Source organism: Eleutherodactylus coqui, chromosome 12 (assembly GCF_035609145.1).
Source record: "Eleutherodactylus coqui strain aEleCoq1 chromosome 12, aEleCoq1.hap1, whole genome shotgun sequence".
Taxonomy (NCBI): Eukaryota; Metazoa; Chordata; class Amphibia; order Anura; family Eleutherodactylidae; genus Eleutherodactylus; species Eleutherodactylus coqui.
The window spans coordinates 58,013,714-58,037,471 of NC_089848.1; the positions used below are offsets into that span (position 1 = coordinate 58,013,714).

Below are 23,758 nucleotides of genomic sequence, written 5' to 3' on the forward strand. Positions count from 1 at the left end.
TAAGATAGGTAGGCTTTAACTCGCCTGCCTTCTAATTGGATCATTCATCTCATCCTGTGCCTGTATTTACCGCAAAGCTGGAAAGTGACTTAGAAAACATGAAATATCAGCTAATTGTGACTCCTCTAGTGTGGTGCCTGTAACATTTCAAGATTTCACTTTTTTCTGGTGGACAATCGCATTAAAATATTACACTATTTGGTTTTAAATATTTTTAATAAAAACAGGGTTTAAGTGTAATGTAAAAAAAATCCCTGTAAGAATATTTGCTGCCCCTTTAAATGCGCAGAAGCAGGGAGTTTTATTTTTAAAAACAGTCGGAACGCCTTGTGTTTTTTATAAATTTTTTTTTTTTTTTTCTAACTGTATTTATTTATTTTTTATTTATGTGACCGCCAGATATGTTTTCTAAAGATGATGTAATTGTCTCCTTGCTTTGTTTTCCTCCCATCCAGCCTGAGAGGTCAGAGGGTTTTGCCCCCAGCCATGGCTCTTGCTGCTGTTTCTGCCTCCTGTCAAGTGCTCAGAGGGACTACTGGAATTTTCACTAGTCATTCGGCCTCATTACTGTCCAGGGCCCCAGCTTTGTGTGCTTGTACCCTGAATAGGTGGGTGATCTGTCTGCAGGGACTATTAAAACTATCTAAAAAGTGATGTGATGGCAGTTCTGTTGTTTTAGGAAAGAGTTGCTCATCAAACTCTCAAACACTAGATCTTTGTTGCTGCAGTTGTAGAAAAAAAGGCATTCCGTAAGTCTCATGGCACCGTGTTATTCAGCCGGCACAGCCAGCACAGGGCTGTCCGCTCTGATGTACTGATTACTAACTCAGAAGTCACATTTTAAAAAAAACTTTTATTGGGATTGCCAAGCCATGCCATCAGCAGCTATTAGTGGACTAGGCACAGCCATGTATATTCTAACCCAAACATGTGGATTTATTTGACCTAGACGGGAAATGACGTCGAAAAGAAAAACGGATCATTTGGAGAGAACAGCGAACACCTTCAGACAAGAGGTAAGTGACCGTGTTATAGACGGAGTTTCTGATTCCTGTTCAGTATTTATTTTTTTGTACCATCTAAATATGGCTCCTGAGCACAAAAAGTTAGGAGCCAAAGTGAATTGTTTTTGGATCCGTATATGGCCGCCTTGACACGGGCGGATCGGATTCCGCATGCGGAATTTAACCCCTCTGCCTGGCCAGCGATCCCTGTGCACTTGTCTGGCGTCTTCTATTCTGTTCTGCGAATGTGCCAGCGCACATGCACAGTACAGAAAAGGCTGCAACGTCACTAGGCGATGAAGCGGATCCTGCGACCTTTCTGCGATGATTGCGGATTGGCCGCGGGACAGACGGCTTCCATTGACTTCAATGCGTTTTCACCTCCATCAGCGGAAAATCGCAATCGAATCCGCCCGTGTGCAGGCGATCTATGAAGTGCCGTGTCCGTATACATGAAACCTCCATACAAATGGTAGTGGATACATTTAACTTGTCAAAGGTGGAACTTTCTATTGTATAGATTGTATCTAATTGTGACATGTGATTGAGATGTCGTAGGACTGTGAGTGTGTTCACTCGTACGATGATGTCTTTGGATCAATAGGTATGTCCCATGTGCTGACACATGAAAGACTTTCGCTAAGCCATAGGATCCAAACGCACGCACACGGCCTTCCCACATGTATTGTGGCTACGCGTTTATGCTGATTATACCTAATTACTCTAGGATCTGTCACACTGTTATTATATGGGGAGAATTTTTGCAAAACAAATCAAGACACAGGGGATTGTTTCAGAGAAAATCTGAAAAAAATATATAGTATAAGAGTTAAAAAAAACAAACTATGAGGTGTTCTTGAACTAGGACCATAATGGGACTTATTTAGGTGGTCGCTGTAAATCTAGGCCTGCCCTTTAATGTCTTTAGTGACTGAAATTGGACTTGTTTTAATATGGTGGATGTAAATGATGGAATACTCTGACAGCATTAAATAAAATTATTATACAACAGGAAATTAGTCACTTTGCTTAACCCTTTCATGACCATGGGTCATTGGTGAGTCTGCATCAAGGTCACGTTCTGCACTTCTGGTATCCTCGACAAAACAAAAATTAAAAATATCATAACTTTTAGATTTTTTTTTTTTTTTCAGGTGACACATCCACATGAGGTTTTTTTTTTTCTTTTTTGCAGATTAAGTTGTGTTTTTCAATGGCACCATTTAATGTATCATGTAATTTATTAGATGATTTAATTTAAAAAATGGGGGGGGGGGGGGTTGTTATGGCATCCGTGGTGCAGTAAAAGTGACATGCTACCTCTATTCTGTGGGTCAGTATGAGTACAGCAATACTAAATCTATATAGTTACCACCTTTTGACCCACCTGACTTTATTCTTCCGTCGATAGGGCTCGTTCTTGGCGGGGCGACCTGTAGGTTTTGTATTGGTATACCGTTTTGGGGAGCATACGGCTTTTAAAATTACATTTTTATCTTGATTGAATCCTACCATTGCCTTTTTTTTCTGACACAGTTAATCATTTAGGATTAATAATTTGATATTTTTAAGACAGCGATACAAATGTTTAGTTTTGTTTCTGATTCAACGGCTGGTAAAAGAATTTTTTTCTAACTTAAAAAAAGCAATTTATTTTTATTATTACAAAAAAAAATCATCTTTTTTATTTTACTTTTTCTGTTTAGTCACCATAGGTGACTTGAACATGTGATCGATGAATCAGTTACAGTGTAATGTAATACTACGGTATTGCATTATACTATATTTTAACAGACTTCCTATTAACCCTTTCCTATCTACTGTCTGAAGTCTTCCTACATTTTGATTAAAACTTGTGCAGCTACAATGTCAGAAGATGTCCGACAGGGTATTCTTACCATCTATTGCCAGCCACCCAGCTGCCGGAGTCTCTCTGGCGCACACACACTGGCTTTAGCCAGCAGATGGCACCGTTGTATAACAGCAAAAAGGGAAAGCCTTTTAGAAAACCCTGAATCCAAAATTGGATTGGAAAGGGTTAAAGACGTGCTATATGCACATCTTTAATAGTCAAACTTTCAGAACTCCCCATGCTGCCATGACACCCAGACAGCATTCCGCGATCTTAACACGGTTTACGATCCCAGTTGGGACATTTTAAATGCAGCCGTCAGAACTGATAGCGGCTATTAAACCCTTTAAGTGTTGCTATCGGAGTTCTCTCTGAACCCCGCTCTTGCTGGACAATCTGCACCCGCTGTTTTTGGAGCAGGTTCTGCTTCTGAGCCCGCTCTATATAAAGCACATTCACTGGATGGTTGTATACATGCTAACTGCATGTGGCATGTGCAGATAGGACATACATAGTCATATGTCACAAAGGGGTTAAATAGCCCCCTGTAGTGATGTAAACAGAAGCAAAGGGATTTGTACTGCATCATGAAGCTGGAAATTGCCTTTTTATAATTTTTCTTTCTTTCTTGGAGACTGGGCAACAAAAGCACAATTCTGGCCCAAATCCAACTGACATGCTCCTGCAAGGATCATCGCAAAGGCATTCGATATCTGATCAATACTACCGATTCAGGGAGGGGTGGGCCGAAACAGATAGTACACCTTTGTTTAAAAAATGGGAACGGGAACTACAAAACCCAGAACTATCTCAAAAACTGGTAGATGGTTGGATCTCTATAAGAAAGGCTATAACCAATGAGAAATGGAGGGAAACTTATTTTAAAATCATACATGGAGCGATTTATGGTTTCAACATACCCCCGCACCCCGGGAGCCCAACTAGACTGCAGGCGTGCCCTAGATGCTCACAACCAAAAACAGATTTTCTGCATGGAATCTGGCATTGCCCCCAAATCAAAACACTCTGGCCAGAAATTAAATCATTGGTATATGAACTTGCAGGAATTACTCTACCATTGAGCCCACAAGCTTATGGATTTCACTCTCTCCCTAACCATATAAAAAACGCTAATTTGATACACACTATTCTCATAATAGGCAAGAGGAGCATGTTAGCAAAATGGTTGCAGGCCAGTCCCCCGGGAATGTCAGATATCATACAGCAACTAAAACACCTTCTACAAATGGAGAGACTGGAGACAGAAAAACGGGCAGAATCCCAAGCATCAAAATTTTTTAGGAAATGGCGGGTTTTCATAGAAAGATTCATCGATCCGGATGAGATCTTAGAATGCGCACATTTAGTAACACATCCTGGTATCACACTCAAGCAGGAGCGGATAGATTAGGAAGATTAAAAATAACATAAAGCAATGTTATTAAATCATATAGGAGATGAAAAGACCATATTCTCAGGCAATAAACTGAAATTTTTATATATTAATACGCCATAGCATATAGTAAATTAATAAAAAGGAAAAACAAAGAGACACAAAGCTGTACTCTTAAAATCCACTGTTAAGGCCTCATGTCCACGGGGAAAATCAGGCCCGCTACGGATTCTCCATGGAGAATCCGCAGCGGGTCCCTCCTGCCCCGCGGACATGAGCGCTGAAAATAGAATATACTCACCTGCTGCGGGCCGTGCGGGTCTTCCCTTCTTACCGGCCGGATCTTCTTTCTTCGGCCTGGCGGATGTGCTCAGCACGCTGGCTGCGTGCCGGGCACATCCGCCGGCCCAAAGCAAGAAGACCCCGCCTGGAAGAAGGGAAGACCCGCACGGCACGCAGCAGGTGAGTATATTCTGATTTTAGGTCTCCCGCGGATCCGGATGGCTTCAATAGAAGCCTGCGGGAGCCGTTCGGGCGGGAGACCCGCACCAAAGGGAGCATGGTCTGGATTTTTTCCTGCACGCGGGACCTGCGTCTGCAGGGAAAAATGACATCCGCAGGTATTTATGTTTAATATGCTTTTATTAGGACTTTTGTAGAAATTCTTTACATAAAAATAAACAATACAGACATAACAAGTAGCTAGTCTCGCAGGACTGCTCCATTAAACTAAGAGCTATAAAACTGTTCGATCATACCAAAGTCTATTGAAACTCACATATACTCGGTGCCTAGCTGGCGCCCCATCAGTAGTTATACATTTGACGTGGGTCTTTCCATAACCGGACCCGCCAATGTGCTTAGCCCTTGTAAACAAAAGAAAAAACAAAAAAAAAAGGAAAACAAAGACAAAACACCACAGATTGAGTAGTTAAGACCACAAAAAAAAAGGAAGAAAAAGCACCAAAAAGAAAAAACACAGGAGCGTACAGACCTAGAATACAAGCAGATGGGAAGGGAGATAGTATGGGGGATAAGGGGGAAAGAGGAAAGAGAAAAAAACATTAATAAATAATGATAAAAATAAAAGGGGGGTGGGGGGAGTTACCAAGGGTAGGTAACCAAACAAGCAGGGAGGTGGCCCTTACGTGGCATGCAGGATAAATGTATGACCGCTCTAATCCAATCAGCTGTCAATCCAGGAACCGTGTTTGCGGCCTGACTTCGTGGGAGCCCTGGGGAGGCTTGTCTCCTCACCACCCTGTGATATTCTGAAACTCCGCTGAGTCGCGAAATTCATTCCATATTGACCAGGCCCGCCTGCCTGGGCTCTCGACACCAGAGCCCTCATCTCCCAATTCCTCCATGTACATTAGCTGATTCAGCTCTTGTATAAATTCCAGAATCGAGGGGGTGATGCCGCTTCGCCAATGGCGTGGAATAACGGCCCTGGCTGCAGTGAGGAAATGACGTAGGAGACCCTTCTTGATCGTAGCAAAGGGACCAGGAATAACAGAGAGCAGCGCCAGTTGTGGGGTGACCTCCACCGTGCTGTGGGACACCCCCTCAAACAGTTCAAAAACGGTCCTCCAAAAGGACTGGATGGGCGGGCACTCCCACCAGATGTGCAGCATGGTTCCACGCGCGAACCCGCATCTCCAGCAAGTGTCTGGCACTGATGGGAATATGCGATGGAGCAGATCTGGGCATCTATACCACCTGGAGAGTAGCTTGAAGTTTTTCTCTTGCGCCACACAGGCCAGGGGTAGTTTGTGAGCAAACGTGAATGCTCTCTCCCAATCAGAGCCCTGCAGCTCCAGTGACAGGTCCCTCTCCCACCCCTTGGTGTATTGGGGAAGACCCTGGGTGAGCTTCCCTAGTATAATGCCGTGGATCCTTGAGAGAGCACGGGTGGGGGGGGGGTGGTTTGTAGAAACAATTTTTCAATGGGTTCCATGGGATCCCGGAGGCGACACGACCCCATCCGAGTCCTCCAGAAGGAGGACAACTGGAGGTATTCCAACCATCGTAATTTTGTGTCAGGTCGGGACGCCTGTAGATCATTAAATGATGGGAGGCCCGCTGGTCCCATTATCTGACAGCACCGTGTGTCCTCTTCCTCTCTCCAGCAAAGGAAGCTCTGCTTGTCCTGCCCTGGGGGGAATGCGGGATTGTGGAACAGGGGGGTCATTGCTCCTCTACGGATCACAACATCTCCTCTTGCTGTCAGTCTATCCCATACGTCAAGGCAGTTCATGGTCAGGGGTGTATGAGGAAGAGCCATGGGCCTGTCCTCTGAGGAGATCCATGGCAGCAGGTGTATGTGTGGCCATACCATCGCTTTTTCTAGGTCCACCCATTGTTTCGCACCGGCGTGGTAATGCCAGTCCAGTAATCTAGTAAGAACTGCGGCTGAGTAGTAAATTTTAAGGTCGGGTAAGCCCACTCCCCCCCTCGCCTTTGGGCGAGACATGGTCCGATAGCTGATACGACTATTCCGGCCCCCCCACACAAATCTGCGAAACACACGTTGAACCAGTTTGAAAAACTGTGCCGGGAGTTTAATTGGCAGAGCCTGGAAGAGGTATAAAAATTTGGGGGCCACGTCCATCTTCAAGACGTTAACTCGTCCGAACCAACTCAATTGCTTGGCAGCATAGCCATCCAGCTCACGTGTCACTTTCTCCAATAAGGGAACATAGTTAAGGTGGTATAAGGAAGAGATATCTGCCGCAATATGTGCCCCTAAATACTTGATGGAGGTTGCTCGCCATTTGAATTCGAATTGGTCAGCTAGATGGGCTACCTCAGTAGCCGGGAGGGATACATTCATGGCTTCAGATTTGTGGAAATTTACTTTAAAATTACTTAAACGCCCAAATTTAGAAAACTCCTGAAGGATCGCCGGGAATGAGACGCGTGGCTGAGAGACAAACAATAAGAGGTCATCTGCGTGCAGAGCCGTCTTACAAGTCTGGGTCCCAACCTGCAAGCCGTGTATGTTGGGGTTGTCTCGCAGTGCCACAGCCAAGTGCTCCATAACGATGGCGTAGAGAAGGGGGGACAGCGGGCATCCCTGTCTCGTTCCGTTCCTAATAGGAACGGGATCGGACAGGAGGCCATTCACACGAATCTTTGCCGACGGGTTCCGGTACAATGCGAACACCCTGTTCAGGAACTTAGGCCCCAACCCCAACCCCGTCAGTGAGGAACGTAAGAAGTCCCAACTAACGCGGTCGAAGGCCTTCTCCGCGTCCACCGAGAGGAGGCAAAACGGCTGTGATAGTTGTTTGGCCTGACTAATCAGCAGGAGAGTCTTATTGGTGTTGTCTCTTGCTTCCCGACCTTTTATGAAACCCACTTGATCGTTATGTATATGGGCTGGCAAGATTGGAGTCAGCCTATTCGCCAGAATTTTGGAAAACAACTTAATGTCTAGATTAATGAGCGAGATAGGGCGGTAACTGGGGCATAGCCCCGGATCTTTGCCCGGTTTGGGAAGCACGGTAATATGGGCTGTGAGTGATTGTGCAGGGAATGGGGTCGACGGAGAAATTTGGTTGAATGTATCTCTCAGAATAGGAGTTAAGATTTCCCGAAACTGCTTAAAAAAACGAGAGGTAAACCCATCCGGCCCAGGGGCCTTCCCCGATGGCGAGGTCTTTATGGCTTCACTAATCTCCTCCGCGGTAAAGTCTGTCTCTAAAGCTTCCCTGTCCTCTTCTAATATGCTTGGTAGGGCCGTCTCGACGATGTATTCGTCGATCTTATTTTCCCGGTTGTTATGGGCCATATCCGCCAAGTGACCTCTTATATTGTAGAGCCCGTGATAGTAATCCCGGAATGCCTCTGTAATCTCTTTGGGGTCGTGTTTCTTGTGGCCTGTACTGTCTAGGATGTGGGGGATGTATGTGTGATTCGACCTGCCGCGAAGATATCGCGCCAGGGAACGTCCACATTTGTTGGCATGTTCGTACGAGTACCGTTTCAAACAGTCACGAAATCGCAGGTATTTCTGGTCAAGGATATGCCTCAACTCTTCTCTGGCATTTAACAGCTCGTTTTGAATGGCTGCTGTGTTCGAACGGCGGAATGTCGTCTCTAGGGACTCGATCTTGGCCAGCAGGGAGACCACCTTGGCGGCCCTCTCGCGTTTAAGGCGCGCCCCGTGTTTTATAAGGACCCCTCTCAGGACGCACTTTAGGGCCTCCCACTGGATTGGTCTGGGTGTGGAGTCCGCAGCATGGTCTTTGAGGAAATTGTCTATGGTGCTGCGCAGGTCATCACAACACACAGAGTCCTTCAGGAGATTATCGTTCAGTCTCCAGGACCTCTCCGGGGCCCCTGGGACAGATAATGTGAGGAGGACAGGGGCGTGGTCCGACCATATTGCTGACCCAATGGAGGCAATCGGGTCCCACATTAGGGCATGGTGGCTAGTAAGGATCAGGTCAATACGGCTATGTGTGTGGTGGGCGGGGGAGAAGTAAGAATAGTCCCGGTCTGCTGGGTGAATCACCCTCCAGATGTCCACCAGTTGTAACTGTCTGAGAGCCTTGTGGAACCTACGTAGCTGTGTGGCTGAGACTGTCGCCCGCCTCGACGTACTATCCTTTTCAGGGTCCAAAGGGAAATTGAAATCGCCCCCTAGTACTACCACCCCCTCTGCGAAGTCCGCCAGCTTACCGAGCAAAACTCTACCCATCTGTGCAGGGCTCTGATTGGGGAGGTACCACGCCGCAAGGGTGAAAAGTTTGCCCCACATTCTGACCTTTACGAAGACAAAGCGTCCCTCCGGGTCGATCACTGTACCCAAGACCTCATGAGGTACTGTTCGGTGAATGGCGATCGACACTCCTCTGGATTTAGTTGTCGGGTTTGTACTGTGAAACCATGCCGCATAATGCCTATCCCTTATGGTCGGAACGTGACCTGCTCGGAAGTGTGTCTCCTGGAGAAATAAAACATGAGCTTTTAATTTGTGCATTTGGTATAGAACCTGGCTCCTCTTTTGTGCCACATTTAGACCCCGCACATTATGGGTGCAGAAGATTAGTTTAGCCTTGTTGGGTGACATCCTTAGCACAGTATGTGCCACCAGAGGTTTCGGGGAGAGTAAGAAGGGAGAGCCAAAAATGGAAGAGGGGGGCAGAAAGGGGGAGGAAAGAAAGAGAGAAAAAAAAAAAAAAAAAAAACACGAGGAAGGGGGGTGGGGTGGTGGGTAGGCAGAACACACAAAAAGAGGGAAGAGACCAGTGGAAGAAGAGAACGACCAGAGAAAAGAGAAAACAGCAAAAAGAATGAAAAGAAAATAATAATAAATAAATAAATAAAAAAATATATATAAAATAAAGTAAAACACAACAGTTAATGCAATAAGCAAACGATTACTTAGTTGTATCAAAAACCAAAGCAGCAACTAACAGCCAAAACGGCGGAAGCCGCTAATCCGCAGGTATTTAACTACCTGCGGGTGTCTAATGCATCCCTATGGGGCGCGGATCCGCGTGCAGGAAAAACGCTGCAGATTTTAAATTTTAATTTACAAGTGGACATGAGGCCTAAATGTCCAATGTTTGTTTATTTGTTTTATTTTGTTCTGTGTTGACAATTAAAGCTAATGTGTTATATATATATAATATATATAATATATATATATATATATATAAAATTGTAAGCCATTGCGATGCAATTACTCAACATGTACATGTGTCAAAGATGTTAATGTGATTTAACTATGCAATTTTTTTCCCCTTGTATCGTAATGTGAGTTGCTATGTTTTGTTTTTAATTATGATAAACTGTAATAAAAAAGAGTTTTGAAAGGCAATCCTTTGCAAGGTGTCCTATTAAGCCCTGCCACGGATATGGCTTAATAAGCAAACAAACCGGGAAGTCACAGGGGTCGTACTAACCGCAGCTAACGCTCTCCTTGCAGATGAGCCGTTTGGGTGACAAAGGGAGCTCTTTCCCTTTGTGAAGCCTTTCAAACCAAATTACATCTAAATGGTTAACAGCTGTGATTGGCTGCAGGAACCGTGATTGGAAAGGTCCAAGTGTCAGTTGTTAAAGACAGCCAGCACCCACCTTGAATATAGCGGGCTCGGCTCCCAAGCCTGCTCCATAAGACGTTTGACCTGTTTTAAATAGCCAATCTCATGTCTGAGGGGGATTATCCACAGGAGTCCCCAAAGCATATGTTATATTGTGCTATAGAGCACTTATCATTAACTTAAGACCTCTCAAATCCACGTTTGTACTAGAAGTCGCTTGGCCTGTCTTAAGGGGAACATTTTATAACAAGAAGCAGTTTTAGTATGTTATACAAGGAACTAATGTGCTTGTTGCTTTATTCCCTTACAGATTATTTCTCCAGCAAAAGTTTGTGGGATGACCAATGAATCTTCAAGTGTGAAGAGGGTGCGCCTTGCTGTGGAAAGTAGTGAATTTACTTTTAAAGCAGGGCAATGGTAAGTTACTGTACACATAGAATGTGTAGCCTGCTTTTTCTCCACTAGGTTAGATGCACGTATAATACAGGATCCTGAGCAATGGGCCGTCCCTCACCAGAATAGTAAGGTATGATAGCAAGAGCCAGCAACACTGGGGGGGGGACTTGGCTCAAATCTATAAACTTTTCATGGATGATTTAGAAAAGTCTTATGCGTGTGTCAAATCAAGAATGTAAACATTTAGTTGGTGAATTGGGAGATTTTGTTTTGGGGGGTGGGGGGAATACATCAGAATGTTTGTGTTAGGGCTTATCCAGACAGCCGTATATTGGCCGCATCTTCACGCTGGCCGATATACGGCGTCTCTCTGCTGGGGGAGGTGGCTGGAAGAGTTGGGAGCAGTGCACTGAGCTCCTGCCCACTCTATGCCTCCTCTCCACCCCCTCTCCGCCCCTCTGCACTATTTGTAATGAGGGGAGGTGGGACAGGGGTGGAGCTAATTCCTGGAACTTAGCCTTACCCTTTCCGTATCCTCTCATTGCAAATTGTGCAGAGGGGCGGAGAGGGGGCGGGAGCTCAGAGCACTGCTCCCGCCTCTTCCAGCCTCCTCCCCCTGCAGAGAGACGCCGTATATTGGCTGGGCGTGAAAACCGGGCCGATATACGGTCGTCTGGATAAGCCCTTATGCAAATGATAGACAGAAGGAAACTAATTTTATGTTCTTACAGCAATTATACTATTCTGCCTCTTTGGTGAAAAGAATGTAATTTTAAGAGTTTCACAGTTATGTAGTAAGTGAGGAGTTGGTGACGCCAATTGGATTTATATCACTTGGAGATGACCAGATGAATTAGGCATTGGACAAAGGTAGACAGAAGATAGCAGAAATTTTTGATAATCTGATTTCGCTTGATGTGAGGTTGCAGTTACTGGGTGAGTTATTGGGGTTGCACAGGGTTAATTCTTTAGTGATGATTTGAAAGTTAATGTCTTGCAATTCTTTTTTTTTTTTTAAGCTGAGAAGAATGACAAACTATTGGATGTCTGATAAAAGCCTTTCTTTAAAGAGAACCCGAACTTTTTTTTTTTAATGTACAGAATAGGAGATTTTAAGCATTTTTGTAGTGTGTTTTCTAAGCCTATTCTGTACATTTTTCAGTCTTCATCTAGCTGCATAACAGCAGAGGGCGCTCCATCTAGATGTGCCTGCCCCTGTTCTCTACACAAGTGTAATGCTCTGTAGAACAGTGTATGAAGAAGACTCATCTATATACTTTTTCTCCCTTTTCAACCACGCCGTGCCCCCTATGTCCCACCTCACCACCTCCACCCTGTGTGCTTTACTGTCCTCCTCCTCAGTCATATGTTGTCGTCATTCTTGGATGCTGTGAAGGGAATCCGTTCTATGCTAGAGACTGCTTCTCCCCTTCACAGTGCCCCGGGGGTGACATATATGAGCAGGAAGCACCGTAAACCACATGGTTGGTGGGACACGGGGCTTAGCGATAGAGAAAATGAAGTGTATAGAGTCTTCTTCATGCAGAACATTTGTGTCTGCATCGGTTTTACAGCGAATGGGTGCGGACACATCTGCATGCAGCGCCCTCTACTGTTGATCGCTGTTAAGCAGCGAGGTTGAGATGGATTTCTCAGTTTTGTATTCACCTTGCTGCATAGCTGAAGAGGAGTGTTTTTTTTTTTTTTCTTAAAGGGGTTGTCCCGCGGCAGCAAGTGGGTCTATACACTTCTGTATGGCCATAATAATGCACTTTGTAATGTACATTGTGCATTAATTATGAGCCATACAGAAGTTATAAAAAGTTTTATACTTACCTGCTCCGTTGCTGGCGTCCTCGTTCCCATGGAGCCGACTAATTTTCGCCCTCCGATAGCCAAATTAGCCGCGCTTGCGCAGTCCGGGTCTTCTGCAGTCTTCTATGGGGCCGCTCGTGTAGAATGCCGGCTCCGTGTAGCTCCGCCCCGTCACGTGCCGATTCCAGCCAATCAGGAGGCTGGAATCGGCAATGGACCGCACAGAAGCCCTGCGGTCCACGGAGACAGAGGATCCCGGCGGCCATCTTCAGCAGGTAAGTATGAAGACGCCGGACCGCCGGGATTCAGGTAAGCGCTGTGCGGGTTGTTTTTTTTAACCCCTGCATCGGGGTTGTCTCGCGCCGAACGGGGGGGGGGGGGTTAAGAAAAAACAAAAAACCCGTTTCGGCGCGGGACAACCCCTTTAATGACGAAACACAAAACCTACGGAAAAGACTGAAGCATTTGCAAAAATTCATAGAATCGCCAATTCTGTTCATTTTAAAAAATAATGCGTGTGCTTTATATAAAGTGATGATACATTATTCTAAGGTCATTGTGGTCATTACAATCCCACAGGTTTCTTGAGTGAACATAGAACGTAAAAGAAGTTGGGGGAAATATTGTGAAATGATCATAGAATGTATTTTAGCAGGTGTTATGGGGAAGTGTTTAAGGGACGGGAGAAACCTCAACATTAATTCTCTTTACATGCTCAGTTTATCTTGACACATGCTAAAACAAAATAACCACTAAGCCCTGAAAGACGTCGTTTTCAAATTTTGAGTCCTGTTGACAAATATGGAAACTGAGGTTTTCAATTGAAACAAACTTTTTCAGCCTGAAAATCACAGCAAAAGCTACATTAGACTATACATAATCTAATGTTAAGAGGCCATATACTATATGTTCTTAATAGAGATGAGCGAGTATACTGGCTAAGGCACATTACTCGAGCGAGTAGTGCCTTATGTGAGTTCCTGCCCACTCGTCTCTAAAGATTCGGCTGTCGGCGCGGGTGACAGGTTAGTTGCGGCAGGGAGCTGGGGGGAGAGGGAGAGAGAGATCTCCCCTCCATTCCTCCCCACTCTCCCCCGCCGGCCCCCGAATCTTTAGAGACGAGCGGGGAGATACTCGGCTAAGGCACTACTCGCTCGAGTAATGTGCCTTAGCCAGTATACTCGCTCATCTCTAGTTCTTAACCGTCTTGTTAACGATAATCTGCACCTTATCCGCAGTCTGACAATCAAAACAACCACTAGGTGGCGCATCTCTACTTGAAATAACAGAAAATGGCATGTCAGATTTGAAGAGTATAGTTGCTATTAACTTTTTTCTGTACTAGAGCTGATCGTATATATTTGCGTTTCTGTTGGATTGTTTGTCCAGGATACCTGACGCATCCATACATCACTTATAGAAAGAGGGTATTTTCACCAGTGATGATCAACGCTTGCTTCAAATTAACATTCTCTATAACATTTAGTTTTTATCGATTGACTTTTTGAAACTTTGGGTATACCTATCCTGCAAAGCAGATGCGGAAGATCGTCTTCATTCACCAGCTCGGTAGGAGGACGCAGCCTGTCTGCCTATTCCTAGAAATGTACCGTAGGACTCCTTCACACAGGTGTAGGCGGCTTTGCGCAAGCCTCAGCACGACATATTTGTACTACATACGAGGCTTATTGTGCGTGCGTATCGCGTATTTTTCTGTACTTTCTGTGCAGCATGTTCATTTGCACGCAGCAGATAAACGCTCTCTGATTTAAGTGGCTGTTTAGCCTAATGAGTCCCAGATGTGTTCTTTTTCCAGTGATATTGCATTTGCGCACCTCCCATAGACTTCCATGGAGACCCGATTAACTTTTTTTACACGCACGAAAAAATAAATCAATGACTTCTATTCTGTGCATATTGCCCACGCAAAATCGCACACAAAGAAGTCTGTAAGAAGAGCCCTTAAGATTGCTCTAAGCATTAGTTACTTTTCACCAGCAATATATATGCATGTTCTGCTAAACCGATCGCAGATGTTGTAAATGGGGAAAGGGAGGTTAGTAGAGATGAGCCGAGTATACTCACTAAGGCACATTACTCGAGCGAGTAGTGCCTTAGCCGAGTATCTCCTCGTTCGTCTCTAAAGATTTGGGGAGAACGGGGAGGAACGGAGGGGAGATCTCTCTCTCCCTCCCGCTCCCCGCCGCAACTCACCTGTTACCCGCGTCGGTCCCCGAATCTTTAGAGATGAGCGGGGAGATACTCGGCTAAGGCACTACTCGCTTGAGTAATGTGCCTTAGTGAGTATACTCGCTCATCTCTAGAGGTTAGGTATTGCCAGACACCCCAAGGCTTATCTCTCCAAGAATAAAAGGATCAGGCATGTCAAAATCCAACTGCCCCATCCTTCTTTCTCTTCAAGGGAGAGTTGAAAGGCCTCCATATACAATAGATGGTCCTGCTAAAAAAAAAGAAAAAAAAAAGTCTAGACTGTATGGAAAGCTTCAGTCCTCAAGCACTGAAATGAGATTGATGTATAGCGAGACCCAGAATCTGATTACTGATTTGAGACGATGATCCCTTTGTGCAGCCGTTCATGAGGTTTCTCTTTCTTGTTACACTTAATGCATGCTTTAGTTTCTTTTAAGAGTGCCCCGGTGTATATTTAGTATGTTGTGTTTTTTTAAAAGTTTTGTTCTGCTCTTTAGCCTCGTCAAGTAGGAACACTTTGCTATAAAAACAAAACGCAGTTCAATTGTGTGTAAGCCTTCTCAGAGTTGGTAATTACTGAGCAGAACTTTACATAAGGGGAAGTGTCTGGATGTGTTGTCTTCCACCTTATCGTCTCATGAAATAACATACCAAATATAGAACCACAGCCTAAAAATACAGCGTTAGATAACCGTTGCTAAAGCTATGGCCGCAGCATGTTTGGGGCATATGGTTAAAGGATTTGATATTAACTCTTTCCAATCCAATTTGTATCCTGGTTTTCCTAGGGGGGCTTACTCTTTCTCTGCCGTTATACAACGGCGCTATCTGCTGGCTAAAGCCAGTACTGCATGAGGTGATAGGCTCCGACACCAGAGAGGCTAGCAATATACAGTAAGAGAACCCCGACAGACGTCTTCCAACATCGGAGCTGTACAGCCTTAAATCAAATTGTCTGACAGTGGATTGGAAAGGGTTAAAAGAAATAAAGTACATCACCTTAAAGGGGTTGTCTCACGAAAGCAAGTGGGGTTAAAGGGGTTGTCTCGCGAAAGCAAGTGGGGTTAAGTACTTCTGTATGGCCATATTAATGCACTTTGTAATATACATCGTGCATTAAATATGAGCCATACAGAAGTTATTCACTTACCTTCCCTGCGCTGGCGTCCCCGTCTCCATGGCTCCGACTAACTTCAGCGTCTAATCGCCCGATTAGACGCGCTTGCGCAGAAGGGTCTTCTGCCTTCGGCTCGGTCTGGCACGAGTGGCGTTCTGGCTCGGCCCCCTTCTATGCGTCATCGCGTAGCTCCGCCCCGTCACGTGTGCCAATTCCAGCCAATCAGGAGGCTGGAATCGGCACACATGATGGGGCGGAGCTACGCAATGACGCGTAGAATGGGGCGGAGCCAGAACGCCGCTGCTGCCGGATAGACCCGAAGGGAAAAGACCCTTCTGCGCAAGCGCGTCTAATCGGGCGATTAGACGCTGTAGTTAGACGGAGCCATGGAGATGGGGGGGGGGAGAGTTAGAGAGAGAGAGCTCCCCCCGTTCCCCACTGCTACCCCCCGCTCCACCACGCCATCCCCCGCTCCCCGGCGCCCTTCGAATCTTTGCACCCGAGTAGCCAGGTACTCGAAAATAGCGATGCTCGATCGAGTAATTACTCGAAACGAGTATGTTCGCTCATCTCTACTGTAAACACCTACTAGGTGTTTTGGTTTTTAATCCATTTTTAACTGTTTTTTTGTTGGGGAAAAATATGTGATTTCCCACCCCCATCCTCCTTTAAATTAAGCTCTATTTAACTTGTTTTTTATACACTTTCTATTTTTTTTGTCCCTAAATGCGGCTTAAGGGCTCCTATTTGAACCTAATAGCACAATGCTCACGGTGCGGAATAGCACCGCGGAATTCCGCAACGTAAAATGGCCCGTCCTCACCCGCGGCATGCTCTATTTGCCGTGGGTGTATGCCCGGACAGCTTCCATTGCAGTCAATGGAAGCCGTCCGTCACGCTATCTTCCGCTGTAGCACAGCGGAAGATAGCGTGAAACCGCTTCCCCGCCTACCGCCAGCCGCATCATATGACACAGCCGGCGCGCCACATGACGCTGCAGCGCGTTGCGCGCTCTATTGCTCATGCGCGCCGAAGCGTCATTCGGGACGTGGGACGCCGGATCCGGAGGTATTTTGGGGTCTCTGGGGGGGGGGGGGGTGGGGGGGGGGCGCCATGACGGGCTCCGCCGCGGAATTCCGTGGCGGAGCCCGTCACGGCCATGTGAAGCCGGCCTGAGGATGCAATTGTTTGCTAGGATAGTACACTGCATTACTTACGTAGTGCATTTTACTAAGTGTATGACAGCAGTGCATTAGACTGCGGAGGACTTTGTCAGGCTTCCATCTCCCATGGGAACCCATTGGTACTTTGCAATCGCATTGCAGGGTGCTTATAGGTGACAGAGCCCCCTCCCTCTGTCATCTGCTTACATGCTACTGTTGCTATTGATTGTGGAATGTAAGGGGTTAAACTGCCTGGAAAGGGAAAACCTCACATTCTGGCAGCTAGAGCAGGAGCCTGGCTGTCAGTGGTCAGCCAAGCCACTGCCTTAAAAAAAAGTATGTGCAGGTTAAAGCCCATTAGCAATGTCAGTAAAAATGTGTATCGGCCATCACTTAAGACCCTTTTAGACACAATGATTTTCACTCAAAGCCGTCTTTTGAGCGCTAATCGTTGTCTAACTGCACTGACATCGTGCAGTTTTCGCTAAGCCATTGCTGATCTTTCAGCATGCTGAAAGAACAGCGATCAGTAATCGGGGATTCACAGCTGAAACTATTGTTTCCGCTGTATCCCGCTCCCTGAAGACAGGCGGGGTATGAAGAACAGAGCGGTCCAGCTGTGATCTTTATCCCCCGCTCTGGGCGCTCTGCTGTATAACAGCCAGGCGCTCCGAGCAGGGAACAGCTGGATGCAGAAGACCAGCGGCCCCGCTTGTCTTCTGCATCCCCTGCTCAGAGCGCAAGGTGATCGCTCAACGTTTGAGCAGTAAAGAACACAACGATTATCACTCAAAAGCTGCTCAAAAGATTTTTAGAGCTGTCAGCACTCAAGTGACTACAAAGGGCTGGCAATCCTGCTCTGTTCTTGCCCCTTACAATTATGTGAACAATGATGTGCCAATACAAAAGGAAGGGCAAAGGGAAAACATGTCCTGCAAAATGGCGCAACTAATTCTGCTGTTTAAAAATACAAAAGTTGTACATTTCGGAATGCCAAAAGTTAAAAATTGTCTGTCTGGTTCTTGACCATAAAAAAGGCCTTCCGATAATAGTATGCATATCACAAAGGAAACAACCTATGTCAATGTAACCGTCCCCCTCCGAAGCCTCCTAAAAAATAAAAACAATTGAGCTACCTTTTAGATTTGCCGAAGCGATTTTTTTTTTTTTTTTTTTTTTTTTTTTTTTTTTTCCCCCCCCCCTAGATGCCAGTCCCTGAGATGTGAGTATGGCATTAGCTGGCACCCACTTGATTTGCCCTCACAACAATCATACTACAAAAGTGTATTTAACACATGCAAGGCACAAGTATACTCGGGCTTAGTCCTCTGCTGGGTCTGCAAGCTAATCTAGATCATACACATAATAGCTAAGGGGACCCTCTGAAATCAGTGTGTGCCCTTATGAAGGTACCTTCGCGTATAGAAGTCTGCGCCATTTTAAGGTGGATGCACAGCAGACTTCACCTCTTGAACTGAAAGCGTGAAATCTGCTGCGGATCCGCATCAAAAGCCGCGTCAGTCTGCAGCAAGTGGTGCAGATTTTGGTGTGCACCAAAATCCTCTAAAGATGAACGTACCCTAACCCATCCATGCAATGTAATTCAATACCTGCAGATGTCATTTTCCCCCGGTGTGTGGATTGCTCATGCTGGAAAACACCCGCAGCATGCTCCATTTTTCTGCCGTTTTTTCACATGGATGGCTCCTGCAGCTTCCATAGAAGCCAATGATTGTACACCACACATGGCACCAGCTTAAGGCCTCATCTGAATGGGGCTGATCCGTCAGTGGCGTTTTCTTCGTGGATTCTTTGCGCAGAATTGGCATGTCAATTGTATATATTTTTTTTATTTTTTATTTTTTCCGCAATGCACATTTCAAATCTTTGCATGGAAACAATCTGCTGTCCGTGTGTTACGGTTTAGATTCCCAACAAACTCAATGAAATACCTAATTGATGTGGATTTCTCCTTTGAATCCAGGGCCTTGGATAATTGCGTAATTTAAGGTGGTTTCACATCTGCGTAAAACGTCTGGTTGGAGGTTCCATCATAGATTCGGCACAAAACACCGGAAGAAAAAGCTCTGCATACAGTGCTTTCCCTTCCAGTTGAGAGCTGCGCAGATGAGCAGAAACTGAACGAACCCCATTATAATCAATGGAGTCCTTGCAGCGCTGTTTGTTGCCGTCCTAAAACAGAGCAGAAAAGCAAAACCAGCCTTAGACAGTTTTTGCTGTATAATGAAAAAGTGTGTGTGTTTTTTTTTTAAAGATGTTAAACTATTCTTCTCCACAAGAGGGAGCTCTTGACTTAAGCGTTGATAACCTGTTTAATAATAATAATAGTAATCTTTATTTGTATAGCGCCAACATATTCCGCAGCGCTTACATAGACGGGGAATACAGAAAGACAAAAAATACAAAAATTACAGAACCACGGTTACATGGTAATCAGTTGATGGAAACAGTAGGGGTGAGGGTCCTGCTCCAACGAGCTTACATACTACAAGTAATGGGGTGATACGGAAGGTAAAGGGCTGGAGATGTGCACGGTATGGCGAGGTGGAGAGTGAGGGGTGATATACACATAGACAATGGTCAGACATCTGGCCGTGTGACGGTAGAAACGGTATGACTGCAGGAGCGGTTTATGATGGCTAGCAGGGATTGCAGTCAGTAGGTCAGGGAGCATGTTATCAGGCGGAGTACAGAGAGGTTTGTTTAGGGAATGCGGTATGCCTCCCTGAAGAGGTGTGTTTTTAGAGCACGCCTGAAGTTCTGCGAGTCCTGGATTGCTCGGGTAGCCTTTGGTAGTGCGTTCCAGAGGACCGGTGCTGCTCTGGAGAAGTCTTTGAGGCGGGAATGAGAAGTTCGAATTAAAGGGGCACTCAGTCTGGTTTCGTTAGCAGAGCGGAGAGCCCGGGCTGGGTGATGGATTGAGATGAGGGAGGCAATATAGGGTGGCGCTGCACTGTGGAGGGCTTTGTGGATGAAGGTAGCAAGCTTAAATTGAATTCTGTATTTAACGGGCAGCCAGTGCAGTGACCGGCACAGGACAGAGGCGTCCGAGTAGCGGCTGGACAGGAAGATGAGCCTAGCTGCCACATTCAGGATGGACTGGAGAGGGTAGAGTCTGGAGCAGGGGAGGCCGATCAGCAACGAGTTGCAATAATCGAGCCGGGAGTGGATGAGGGCTATAATAAGCGTTTTTAGCATGTCTACAGTGTGAAAAGAGCGGATTCTTGCGATGTTCTTGAGGTGCAGCTGACATGTTCGGGTCAGAGATTGGATGTAGGGGGTAAATGAGAGATCAGAGTCGAATATAACCCCAAGGCAGCGGGCATGTAGTCTAGGAGTTATGGTGGTGCCACACACTGAGATGGAGATGTCAGGAGGAGGTCGGTTAGTGGAGGGCGGAAACACCAGTAGGTCAGTTTTAGAGAGGTTTACTTTTAGGTAGAGAGAGGACATGGTGTTAGAGACAGCGGACAGACAGTCGGTGATGTTTTGGAGTAAAGGTGCAGAGATGTCACGGGAAGAGGTGTATAGCTGGGTGTCGTCAGCATACAGGTGGTATTGGAGGCCAAATCTCCTGATGGTTTGTCCAATAGGGGCTTGTGGATAGAGAAAAGGAGGGGGCCGAGGACCGAGCCTTGGGGAACCCCAACAGCAAGGGGAAGAGGAGGGGAGGTAGAGCCAGCAAAGGAGACACTGAAAGAGCGGTCAGATAGGTAGGAGGAGAACCAGGAGAGAGCTGTGTCCTTTAGGCCGATGGAGCGAAGCATACTGAGGAGGAGTTTGTGGTCAACAGTGTCAAATGCTGCAGAGAGGCCGATGAGGATCAGTAGGGAGTAATCGCCCCCCGATTTGGCTGTCAGTAGGTCATTGGATACTCTTGTAAGGGCAGTCTCTGTCGAGTGTTGAGGTCGGAAGCCAGACTGTAGGGGGTCGAGGAGAGAGTTCTCTGATAGATTACTTACAAGGCGGGAGTAAACCAGGCGTTCTAGTAGTTTGGAGATAAGGGGAGATTAGAGATGGGTCTGTTTAGCATTTCACAAATAGTCCGCGACGTTTACTGCTAATACAAAAAGTAAATGTTACTTATGGGTTATCCTTTACCACAATTATCCCAAAAAATGACATTTATTTAGCAGTGTATCGTGTAAGAGAAAGAGAGTATATTTTACATTTTTCTTTCGGTAAGGGAGCGTTCATATAGCATTGTTGTACACGATACGTGACTGCACTCGGGGATTGCTTTACAGCTGCAGAAAACAGCGCTGTGACGGAATCCCTGGATGTAAAGAAAGAAACGGGGCCTTTAACTTCAATTGTGAAGCGGGCACCTATTTAGTGTCCATTTTACAAGGTTCCCGTTTCTTTCCGTTTATATTTGGAGTCCAGAATGACGTAGATGACTGCGCTATTCTATACTCTCGATATAACAGGAACCTTGTAAAACAGACATCCTTTTGTTTCCGTTCGATGATTCTGTTACAGCCCTGTTTTCAGCAGCTATCGCAGAATCCCCTAATGGAGTGACATATCGTGTACACGAATGCTGTGAGAACGCTCCCTAACTTTGGAAACGGATGGATCCCGATGTGTGTTGTAATATCATGAGCGTTTGTACGTTTAACCCTTTCCAATCCAATTTTGGATTCAGGGTTTCTTAAAAGGCTTTCTCTTTTTGCTGTTATACAACAGTGCCATCTGCTGGCTAAAGCCAGTGTGTGTGCGCCAGAGAGGCTCCAACAGCGGAGTGGCTGGCAGTAGACGGTAAGAATACCCTGTCGGACGTCTTCTTACATTGGAGCTGTACAAGCTTCAAGCAGAATGTAGGAAGATGTCAGACAGTGGATTGGAAAGGGTTAATTAATTCTGAAACACAATGACCTCCTGTAGAAGTAGTCCCAGCGCTTACTGCGTGTTGTACGGTCACCTCCTGCTCAAGGCTAAGGAAAAGAAATGTAGTAAAATTGAAGAATCGTTGTTCTTGTTACAAAAACAACATTGAGGATTTTTTTTCCTCCCAGAGTCATGCTGTCTGAGAAGTCTGGCTTCCTTACGTCACTGGGTTCTCGCTCGTTAATCTGTGTTCGAGCCACATGGCTTTCATTTATGTAAAAATAAAATGGGGGGGAAAAAATAAAAGAAACCGCTTAATTTTAGTCCGGCGGCGAGAAGAATATAATGACTGCTGTAAAAGTTAATCCTATCTGTAAAAATAAGACTTCGGAGCCAAACATGACTGTATTCATTATGTGATAAGGCCATACAGACTGTCAGAATTGGCTTAATGGCTTTGTATAGCAGTGGTCCGCAACCTATTGCAGAACTACAGCTCCCAGCCTGGAAAGCTATGGGTTGCAGATGGCTGCTATAGAACGAGTGATATTGGGATTCCCTATTACTGCCCTGCAGGTATTGTCAGCAAAATACATGCAATGCTTACGTATCAATGGGGTTTCCTAGTAGGGCTTATTCACATTGGCGAGAATCTCGTTGCGGGGCGCACAAATATGAACGCCATTCTTTTGAATGGACTTATTCACATAGGCGAGATATTTTTTTTCCTTTTACTTGCAGCATGTTCTATGATTGGGTCATTCTCCTGGAACACCTTCCCCCATTGTTTTAAATGGGACCTTAAAAGACATTGCATGGTGCTCGCTTGTCGTGGGATGCAAAGTTTCCCATGGGAAGCTCTGATGTGCGTGATAAACGCGCCTTAGGATCACAATTTCACAAAAGTGATGCGAGGAGTATTTGAATAAAAAATGCCAAACAACGGCATGAAAAGCGCAGTTTGGCAAGTGCGATCTTGGCCTGATATAGCGCTTCCCATGTGAATGTAGCCTTTAGGGTACCTTGACGACTAATAGCTGAATAATCACTCAAAAGAGTGAATTCAAATAATAGTTGAGTGTAAACCTGGCCATCGCAAGGGCGCCCAGCAAGACGTCTCGGGTCATTTAGTTTCAGCTTTCCAAGAAAATAGTTACTGGTTGATTAAAAAGTCATCTGATGAAAGTTCGCATGCGAGCGATTTGCAAACATATTTGAATGGCGATCGCTCCCCGCGAACGACTAAGGAAAGATCATCGCTTTGCGTACAAGCAAATGAACGACTGTCATATTAGAACACTTCATCAACTTTTCTGAGCTGCTCTCTGAACGGTAGTTGCTCCATGTGAATGTGTGTTAGTCACGCCCCCGGTGCCCCTGCTGTGGGGGCTTTTCTTTTTCCACTACATTTCTGCTCTATTTGCAAGAAGTTACTTGGGTAATATAGAAAAAATCAATGGGACATCAGCATGTTATCACAAGTTTATTGTGGAAGGATATACACCCAGCCATGTTTTGGCTCAACACACAAAAAAAGGCTGGGGCGTTGATTCTAAACCAGTGGTTCCTAACCGGGGTTAAATCGAACCCCAGGGGTTCGGCAGAGGTCAATACTCGTACTGTTTGTTACAATGTATCTTTGCGAGCATTCTTTTTCGAGAATGGTAGACCTAAAAACGAAGAAAAGGAACAGACTTTGTTGCGAAAATGATATGAGAGTGGCCCTTGCCAAGGTGAAGACGAGCATTTCTGAACTTGTGTATGCAAGGCAATGGCAAAAGTCGCATTGACTTGCAGTAAATATTCATTAAGTTCACTGTGTGCAACTGATGCACCGTTCATTTTAACATAGTAACATAGTACGTAAGTCTGAATGAAGACAATGTCCATCCAGTTCAGCCTG

The 23,758-nt window shown here is 45.6% G+C and overlaps 1 protein-coding gene across 1 annotated transcript in view; it reads left to right on the top strand.

Annotated features, from left to right (window-relative positions):
* Positions 1-23,758, top strand: part of OXNAD1 (oxidoreductase NAD binding domain containing 1) — an 87,721-nt gene that overhangs the window by 8,399 nt on the left and 55,564 nt on the right. Inside the window, exons 3-5 of the mRNA XM_066584816.1 lie at positions 456-608; positions 950-1,016; positions 10,613-10,719. Of these exons, the coding sequence (XP_066440913.1) occupies positions 487-608; positions 950-1,016; positions 10,613-10,719 (296 nt within the window). The 5' untranslated portion in view covers positions 456-486. The remainder of the gene's footprint in view (positions 1-455; positions 609-949; positions 1,017-10,612; positions 10,720-23,758) is intronic.